The sequence below is a fragment of the Scyliorhinus canicula genome, chromosome 2, assembly GCF_902713615.1.
Source record: "Scyliorhinus canicula chromosome 2, sScyCan1.1, whole genome shotgun sequence".
NCBI lineage: Eukaryota > Metazoa > Chordata > Chondrichthyes > Carcharhiniformes > Scyliorhinidae > Scyliorhinus > Scyliorhinus canicula.
In genome coordinates, this window is record NC_052147.1 from 280,375,199 (window position 1) to 280,385,643 (window position 10,445).

The 10,445-nt window shown below is 47.6% G+C and overlaps 1 protein-coding gene across 1 annotated transcript; it reads right to left on the bottom strand.

The window, feature by feature from the left end:
* Window positions 1-2,485: 2,485 nt before the first annotated feature.
* On the bottom strand, window positions 2,486-8,502 carry LOC119962184 (tubulin alpha-1A chain-like). The gene is made up of 4 exons (XM_038790139.1): window positions 8,449-8,502; window positions 6,257-6,479; window positions 4,639-4,787; window positions 2,486-3,537 (listed from the first exon to the last, which is right to left on the bottom strand). The coding sequence occupies exons 1-4, from the start codon at window positions 8,449-8,451 to the stop codon at window positions 2,569-2,571; spliced, it is 1,344 nt and encodes a 447-aa protein (XP_038646067.1). The 5' UTR covers window positions 8,452-8,502; the 3' UTR covers window positions 2,486-2,568.
* Between the last annotated feature and the right edge of the window lie 1,943 nt (window positions 8,503-10,445).

Below are 10,445 nucleotides of genomic sequence, written 5' to 3' on the forward strand. Positions count from 1 at the left end.
GATGCCAATGCTTGTGTAGTACATTGTATATATTGTGTAGCCCTATTATGTATTCTCATGTATTTTCTTGAATTCTGTTTAATTCCCTTTTCTTTTCATGTACTGAATGATCTGTTGAGCTGCTTGCAGAAAAATACTTTTCACTGTACCTAGGTACACGTGACAATAAACAAATCCAATCCAATCCAATCTAAAGCCTCCACATCCTCGTGTTTGTTTGTCATTGTAACAGTTAATTGTCCTATATCATTTTGTTTATAATGAACATGTTTTTCAATAAACGTTTTATTATGTACAAATTTAGCAAACCCAGTCATTTTCTCCAATTAAGGAGCAATTCGGCATGGTAATCCACCGACCCTGCACCTCTTTGGGTTGTGGAGGCGAAACCTATGCAAACACGGGGAGAATGTGCAAACTCCACGCGGACAGTGATGTAGAGGCGGGATCGAACCTGGGACCTCAGCACCATGAGCCAGCAGTGCTAACCACTGCGTCACCGTGCTGCCCATAAACTTTTTTTTAGACCTCTATTTTAATAGGGGCAGCACAGTAGCATTGTGGATAGCACAATCGCTTCACAGCTCCAGGGTCCCAGGTTCGATTCCAGCTTGGGTCACTGTCTGTGTGGAGTCTGCACATCCTCCCAGTGTGTGCGTGGGTTTCCTCCGGGTGCTCCGGTTTCCTCCCACAGTCCAAAGATGTGCAGGTTAGGTGGATTGGCCATGATAAATTGCCCTTAGTGTCCAAAATTGCCCTTAGTGTTGGGTGGGGTTACTGGGTTATGGGGATAGGGTGGAGGTGTTGACCTTGGGTAGGGTGCTCTTTCCAAGAGCCGGTGCAGACTCAATGGGCCGAATGGCCTCCTTCTGCACTGTAAATTCTAAGTAAAAAATCTCAATGCAGCTTGGCATGATCACTGGTATAAGGGAGCCAAATGGAATAGAGTCAAGGGACAGCCAGAGTGACAGAGTGAATGGGAATAAAAATGGTTGAGCTTGGGAAGACTTGGGGCTGGTTTAGCACAGTAGGCTAAACAGCTGGCTTGTAATGCAGAACAAGGCCAGCATTGCGGGTTCAATTCGCGTACCTGCCTCCCCAAACAGGCGCCGGAATGTGGCAACTAGGGGCTTTTCAGAGTAACTTCATTGAAGCCCAATTGTGACAATAAGCGATTATTAGTATTATTATTAAGACAGAGAAACAAGGATTGGAGGCTTTGGAGAGGGTGCAGAGGAGGTTTACCAGGATGTTGCCTGGTCTGGAGGGTGTTAGCTATGCAGAGAGGCTGAATAGGCTCAGACGGTTTTCATTAGAATGAAGGAGGTTGAGAGGTGACCTGGTAAGAGGTCAACAAGATTATGAGGGGCATGGATAGAATGGATGGGCAGGCACTCGTTCCCAGGGTGGAGGGGTCAGTCACCAGGGGGCATAGGTTAAGGTTCGTGGGGCAAAGTTGAAAGGACATGTGCGTGGCAGGTTTTTAAAACAAAATATATAAACACAGATGGTGGTGAGTGCCTGGAACGTGTTTCCAGGGGAGGTTGTGGAAGCAGAGGGTTCAATTCCTGTATCAGCCACCCCGAACAGGCACCGGAATGTGGCGACTAGGGGCTTTTCACAGTAACTTCATTTGAAGCCTACTTGTGACAATAAAGCAATTTTCATTTCATTATAGAGAGATGCAGCACAAGGAAGTGCTGAGGGTTTCGGCCAAGGTTGGTATCATGACCACTGCAGGCTTGGAGGGCCGAAGGGCTTTTTCCTGTTCTGTAGTGTTCTTTGCAGTGAGGGGCTGGGAGGAAAGATGTAGTCACCTGAGAAACGTTATCTTAGAGAATGAGGAGGATTCACTTGCTACCATAAAGGTAGTTGAAGCAAATTGAACCATTGTGGTGTAGTTCAATCCATTACCAGTGCCCACCACCAATCGGGAACCGGTCCAACAGGGAAACTTGTGAGATTGGATTCAGCAGACTGCCTGTGTACTGCCCAATGCAAACAGGAAAGACTTGACTGGTGGCTGCAATGAGTTACAGTATTGGGAGTTTATATGCAGCACCAAATTTCACAGACAGGTTGTGCAAATTAGGCCGTGTGCTTGCAACAGTCATTTAAAATATTAAAAAGCAAAGACAGGAAGCTGTTCATCTTTCAAGAAAAAATTACATGACTCCTTTGAACTATACTCTGTTCTAAACGACAAAAATTACCCAATTGGGTGAAGAGAGAAAGTGAAGGGGAATCTCCTTTAATTTCAGTTCAGTCATTCAGGGAAATGTCAGGAGGAATCCCCTCAATCAATGGGCAATGATCTCTTAAAAGCTGGAGTTTAGATTTGATATCCCTCAGTACCCTGAAGTTGCACCTTGGCTCCCATCTCCACATGTTCAGCTGTAGACACAGGAACCCCACCCCCCTCCCCACAGAAAAAAGGGACAAACTTGGGAGAATGGGAATTGATGCCAACACAACATACAGGAAGGACAATTGAACAAAAATAATTTTATTGCCAAGGTCAATTCTGTGATCAAAGTTACAGCAGTTTGGTAAAACAGATTTGCCAGTTCAGAATTCCTCATCGTCATCAGCTACACTATCTGTACCGACCTCTTCGTAATCTTTCTCCAAAGCTGCCATGTCTTCACGGGCCTCTGAGAACTCCCCTTCCTCCATCCCCTCACCCACATACCAATGCACAAAGGCGCGCTTGGCGTACATCAGGTCAAACTTGTGATCGAGGCGAGCCCAGGCTTCAGCGATGGCCGTAGTGTTGCTCAGCATACACACAGCACGCTGCACCTTGGCCAGGTCACCTCCAGGCACCACAGTGGGAGGCTGGTAGTTGATGCCAACCTTGAAACCAGTTGGGCACCAGTCAACAAACTGGATGGAACGCCTGGCCTTGATGGTGGCAATGGCAGCGTTGACATCTTTTGGCACCACATCACCCCGATAGAGTAGGCAACAGGCCATGTACTTGCCACGGCGAGGGTCACATTTGACCATTTGGTTCCCTGCTTCAAAGCACGAATTTGTGATCTCTGCCACCGACATTTGCTCATGGTAAGCTCTCTCAGCCGAGATTACTGGGGCGTATGTTACTAGAGGGAAATGGATACGAGGATAAGGCACCAAGTTAGTTTGGAATTCTGTCAGGTCGACGTTCAGTGCTCCATCGAAGCGGAGAGATGCTGTGATTGACGACACAATCTGGCCAATCAGCCGGTTCAGGTTGACGTAACCTGGACGCTCAACACCCAGATTCTTCTGGCAGATGTCGTAGATGGCTTCATTGTCGACCATGAAGGAACAGTCGGTGTGCTCGAGGGTGGTGTGGGTGGTCAGGATGGAGTTGTACGGTTCGACCACAGCGGTGGAGATCCTTGGAGCCGGGTAGATTGAAAACTCCAGTTTGGACTTCTTGCCGTAGTCGACGGAGAGACGTTCCATCAGGAGGGAGGTGAACCCAGAGCCAGTGCCTCCACCAAAGCTGTGGAAGACCAGGAAACCTTGAAGACCCGTACACTGGTCAGCCTAAGGTGAAAATCATAATTACTCCCAAACATAAAACAAACCTCCCATTATCTGGGAGAATATTTCCTTCTTCCAAGTGTGGGTTCATCCTGATCTTACTCAATCGTGCACCACTCAATATTATTTGAATAAGGCATCATGGTGGCAGTGGTTAGCACTGCTGTCTCACAGCACTGAGGACCCAGGTTTGCACATTCTCAAGTGTCTGCATGGGTCTCCCCCACACCACAGCCCAACGATGTGCAGGGTAGGTGAATTGACCATGCTAAACTGCCCCTTGCAACAAAGTTGAATTGGGTACTTAGAATTTTTTTTTTTTTTAAATAACTGCTATCTTGATATATACAGGACGTCCACAGGGACTGTAGGTTGACATACGTGTCACCAGAGATTTACATACATACATAGAATTTACAGTGCAGAAGGAGGCCATTCGGCCCATCAAGTCTGCACCGGCTCCTGGAAAGAGCACCCTACCCAAGGTTAACACCTCCACCCTATCCCCATAACCCAGTAACCCCACCCAACACTAAGGGCAATTTTGGACACCCAAGGGCAATTTATCACGGCCAATCCACCTAACCTGCACATCTTTGGACTGTGGGAGGAAACCGGAGCACCCGGAGGAAACCCACGCAGACACGGGGAGAACGTGCAGACTCCGCACAGACAGTGACCCAAGCCGGAATCAAACCTGGGACCCTTGAGCTGTGAAGCGATTGTGCCATCCACAATGCTACCGTGCTGCCCTTGAGATAGATCAATTGGATGGATGTTATGTTCCTCCTGGCCCCACAGAGTCTGGAGGTTAGGTCTAACACTAGCAGAATGAACCAAAGGCCATTCAGTCTATACACCTGCACCAGCAGAGAGGTCAATCGACCGCAACCAACCTGGTTATGTGCTGCCTTCATGGATGCTTGGGCATTGTCAACAGCTGCTTGCCAAGAATCAAAACTGGCTTTTGAACACCCTTGACCTTAATCAGCTGGACAAATCAAGCCACTGGGTGGAAAATGAGAATTGTGCACAGTATACAATCTTGTTATCACATCCAATCACTCATTTCTCAATGCAAGGTTCACATCACATCACCCTTACCAGTTTACGGATTCTGTCCAGGACAGAGTCAATCAGCTCCTTGCCGATGGTGTAGTGCCCTCGAGCGTAGTTGTTGGCCGCATCTTCCTTCCCAGTGATGAGTTGCTCGGGGTGGAACAGCTGCCGATAGGCACCAACACGGACCTCACCTTTGAAAAATATAGATCATAGTTTAGCAAAACAGTTGCATCATAAATTGTATTAACTTTTTCATTCCACACAAATACAGATGACCAAGTTCTTATCTCAAACAATAAAGTCCACAACCGGTCTTTAATGGAAGATAAGAAACAGGAGTAGACCATTCGGCCCATCAGGCTGGCACTCCCATTCAATATGTTCATAGAATTTACAGTGCAGAAGGAGGCCATTCGAGTCTGTGCCGGCTCTTGGAAAGAGCACTCCACTTAAGCCCCACACCTCCACCCCATCCACGTAACACAGTAACCCCACCCAACCCGTTTTGGACACCCAAGGGTAATTCAGCTTGGATTACACATCTTTGGACTGTGGGAGGAAACCGGAGCACCCAGAGGAAACCCACGCAGACAGGGACAAGGTGCAGACTCGGCACAGACAGTGACCCAGAGGGGAATTGAACCGGGGACCCTGGAGCTGTGAAGCAACTGTGCTAACCAGTTCTCCCTCATAGCCGATCTTGGGCTTCCAACTCCATGCCCCTCGATTCCCAGGGAGAAAGATCGCTCTATCCCAGCCTCAATATGTGTCACTCCCGGGTTAAATCTCAATGTACCATAGGATAAGGAGATCATTCAGCTCTGCCAGCCTGTCTCACTATTCAATTAGATCACAGCTGATCACATCTTTAAAATTTACCCATCTTCTATACACCCCTCAAATGTTCTTTGCACAACTGAAGCTAGCAATCTCAGCTTGGAATTTTTCCATTAGCCCCTTAGCCTTGGAAAGGGTTGCAGATTTCTATTACCTCTAGTGTGAAGTTCCTCTCAATGCCTCCAGGTAATGAGTCCTTAAAGATTCTGGACTGTTCCAGAGACAGTCAGTGTAGTCAATTCAATTATTTCTAAATATCTCAATCAGCTCGCCCCCTTCAATCTATATATTTGAGAACAAAAGCTTAGTCTCTGCAATTTGACTTCGGCCCCATGATCGACATGTACCCCTCCAAACCACAGCATGGTAGCGATAGATACAAAGAATTCACTTTACTCCCAGAATGGTTAAGATTCATCATTTTTAGAATGAATCCACAAAAGAAAAGGAGAACAGATACCAAAATAGATATTCAGGTGTTTGAAACAAGGATTGTTCAGGGAGAAGGTGCAAGACCTTTGTGGTGATATGATCTGCATACCTGTCTGCCATTGGGGCAGAACACCAGCTTACCATTGGCCCTGGTCGGTCATGTGCCTCTCGACCGATTGGCTGAGAGGCTGAGTTAACCACGCCTCCATTAACGAGGTATAAATGGACAAACGCCCGGCGATCGTCCATTCCATTGTAGACGATCGCAGAGCTGTGTTCTAGTCTATTAAAGCCTGACTTTTGTAAAGCACACGTCTCGCGTACAATTGATGGCGCATCAACCTTCTCCTTGCTAAAACCAAGCGTAGTATAATTTGAGTGCCACAATTACCAATCACGGTTGGTTCCAAGTCCACGAAGATTGCCCTGGGCACATGTTTCCCATTTCCGGTCTCACAGAAGAAGGTGTCAAAGGAGTCATCCGCCTCTCCAGCACCTTTGGCATTTGGTCTCAGCCCATCAGGCTGGATACCGTGTTCCAGGCAGTACAGCTCCCAGCAGGCATTGCCCATCTGAACACCGGCCTGGCCAACATGGATGGAGATACACTCACGCTGCAAGGCAAGAAGAAATGAGTTTGAAGAATTAGCACAAATGTTTCATCAATTTTATTGCACAGGCTTTGCAACATTAATTGAGGCGCCACATGAGGCTTCTTCCATATCCTTCTAATCCCCTATCCCTCACGTGTGCACCTAGACCCTCTTAAATCCATCTATGCCATTTCCCACAATTACTCCTGGGTAACAAATTTCACATGTGGGCAAAAAGCCTCCCTTGGATTTTGATTGGCCTCTTGGATCTCCAAAAGCCCAGGAACATTTGCCACATCTGAAAATATATATTTATTAACTCACTTTCCCATCTCATGGTCTTCAGTTTTTGAAGAACAAAAAAAAAGGGCCTGGGGCAGCTCAAACCTTAGATGCTTGGTTGGAGTGGAGCGAGGAAGGAGACGCTATCTGGAGGGTGGATTGAGAAGCAGCGTTCATAGATTTAAAGTGACTGACAGAAGAACTTGAAAGGAATAGAGAATGTTATACCCTTGGTGTGTGATTGTGAAATCAGAAGAACCCACTTCAAAAGTGAATTGAACCGGGGCAGCATGGTGGCACACTGGTTAGCACTGCTGCCTCACAGCACTGAGGTCTCAGGTTCGATCCCGGCCCTGGTCACTGTCTGTGTGGAGTTTCCCATTCTCCCAGTGTTTGAATGGGTTTTACCCCCACAACCCAATGATGTGCAGGGTAGGCGGATTGGCCACGCTAAATTGCCCCTTAATTGGAAAAATAAATTGGGTACTCTTAAGATTTATTTTTAAAAAATGAATTAAACTGGACATCTACTCAAAGACGACTAACTGGAGGGTCAAAAGGAGAAAGGCTTGCATTTATAATCAACAACCTCAGGACATGCTTGGAGCTCAGGTAGTACTTCAGGAATGTAGTCACTGCCATAGGGACTTGGGGCAGTGGTAGGCAAGCCAAAGGGCAGTGGTAGGCAAGCCAATTGCATAACAGCAATCTCCCACAGAATAGCAATGACTTTGAAGTTGATTTAGGGATGAATATTGGCCCAGGACATTCAAAACAATTCACAGATAAATCTTGGTCAGGACATTCAAAAAAATTCACCTGCTCTTCAAAGAAAGACTATGGGAGCTTTCACATTTGCCCGAGATTAGAAGTGACCTCAGTTTAACATCTCACCCAAAGGTACTTCTGAAACAGAGGGAGTGCTGCACAGAGATTTTTGCACTCAAATCCTGAAGTGAGGCATGACCTTTGACTCCAGCAAGAGTGCCAATAGTGACCATTTTCAGGAGGAAAAATGACTGTTTATTTGTGCTGTAACTCCAGATGGAACATTTCCTGCACATGTGCAGGAGTCAGTTCTACATAACAAGTTGGCCTGACATAGACTAATAATAAATACTGTTCAAGATTAATAATAACAACAATAACAGATACATAGAACATAGAACAGTACAGCACAGAACAGGCCCTTCGGCCCTCGATGTTGTGCCGAGCAATGATCACCCTACTTAACCCACGTAACCCATATACCCGTAACCCAACAATCCCCCCATTAACCTTACACTACGGGCAATTTAGCATGGCCAATCCACCCAACCTGCACATCTTTGGACTGTGGGAGGAAACCGGAGCACCCGGAGGAAACCCACGCACACACGGGGAGGACGTGCAGACTCCACACAGACAGTGACCCAGCCGGGAATCGAACCTGGGACCCTGGAGCTGTGAAGCATTGATGCTAACCACCATGCTACCGTGAGGCCCCAAGATACAATACAATCCTTAACCAATTGCAAACTGAAAGATAATTAATTGGGAAATTCCCAACTTTGAATGAACTAAAACTGGGGAAAGGGAAGTTCAGCTGTGAATCGCCACAGAACACAGGCTCCATCCATACACCTCTACATGAAAACAACATTTGAAAATTCTCTTCCAACTTCAAAGTCTTGAGACAAACTGACCATGTGCAGTTCACGTCACTCACCATTTAATATGCCTGCTTCTCCTGCTCTGTAAGGTGGCTGATGTTGGGGAAGAGATCATCACCAAGCAGCTGGCTCTGCAACCTATTTATACAGCTGATCACAACATGATAGGGATTGGCCAAAATAAATTAATGTAATTAATAGGATTAAAGAGATCATGTCAGAAATCTTGTGGCCCTCTAATGGACTGCCCTCATTAACACTACACCCCTGTATGTTTCACCCGATGCCGGTGCTTATGTAGTTACATTGTAAATCTTGTGTTGCCCTATTATGTATTTTCTTTTATTCCCTTTTCTTCCTTGTTGCTCGCCTAGAACTTTATAAGAGGCTCCGCCTCTAGTGTCGCCTGATTTTAATCGCTCTATCGCTCTATCGCTGATGGTCGTGTCTTCAGCCATCCTGACCCTAAGCTCTTTAATTTTACATAGAACATAGAACAGTACAGCACAGAACAGGCCCTTCGGCCCTCAATGTTGTGCCGAGCCATGATCACCCTACTCAAACTCACGTATCCACCCTATACCAGTAACCCAACAACCCCCCCTTAACCTTACTTTTTATTAGGACACTACGGGCAATTTAGCATGGTCAATCCACCTAACCCGCACATCTTTGGACTGTGGGAGGAAACCGGAGCACCCGGAGGAAACCCACGCACACAGGGGGAGGACGTGCAGACTCCACACAGACAGTGACCCAGCCGGGAATCGAACCTGGGACCCTGGAGCTGTGAAGCATTTATGCTAACCACCCTGCTACCCTGTTGCCCTTTCTCTCCGCTTCTCTCCTTTCTCCTTTAAGATGCTCCTGAAAACCCTAACGTTTTGTCCAATCTTTTGATCACCCGTCCTAATATCTTCTCGATCTCAACTTTCCTTCGGTAATCGTTCCCTCTCAAGCTCTCTGGGGCATTTGACTACATTACAGGCGCCACACAAATACAAGTTGTTGTTGTTGGTGGGGTCTGGTTCATCAACAGTCCAAATTAATCCAACAACCAAGGCCCAACTTTCCTGTCCACCTGCTTGTGATTTGTTTTGGGGGGTGCGGTGAGGGAGTATCAAGGCAAGTTCACTGTCTGTGTGGAGTCTGCACGTTCTCCCCATGTCTGCGTGGGTTTCCTCCGGGTGCTCCGGTTTCCTCCCACAGTCCAAAGATGTGCAGGTTGTGGTGAATGTATTAATACTACCATTCACCATTGTATTGCATTACATTGTATTGTATTATGTTGATGCCCTTGTGGACTCTGCCTATGGCTCTGCCCCCTCGGGGAGGTATATAGATCTGCAGCCTGTAGGTGACGCTCAGTACTGTCGCTGGCAGGCACAGATCTAGCTGATTAAAAGCACTGTTCACTTCTACTCATCGTCTCGTGTGAATTAATGGTCGCATCACACGTTAGGTGAATTGGCTATGCTAAATTGCCCCTTAGTGTCCGAAGGGGTTGGTGGGGTTACTGGGTTATGGGGATAGGGTGGAGCTCAAAGTTGATATAGTCAGCTGCCTGGGCCTACAGGGCATCTGTGCTCATTTCTAAATGGTGCCCTGATCTCTTGCCCCCCCCCCCCTCCCGATGCGACCCCTGAAACCCCCCTCCCCCCAAATGCCTCAACCCACCTGTTGGGGGGGGGGGGGGGGGGGTCAAGCTTCCTCTGCACCCACCTCATACCGGCAGGACACTCCTGGACCCGATCTCTGGTGTGGGCAAAATGTCACCTTGGTACCATGGCACTGCCAGCCTAGCACCCTGACAGTGCCAGGGTGGCACCTGGGTGGCACCTGGGTGGCACTTCCAGGGTGCCACAGCCAGGGTGCCTGGGTGACATCAGCAGTTGCTCAGAGGCCCACTACCTGGGGGTAGTTGGCATCCCCCACACCCCGCCAAGTGCTGTTCCGCCTGGTCTCCATTTGTGGGACCGATGCTAATTGGCGCCTGGTTGGGGCCTCCTCGGTGAGCTTTTAACAATGCAAGTCTGAATCCCGGCCACTGTGG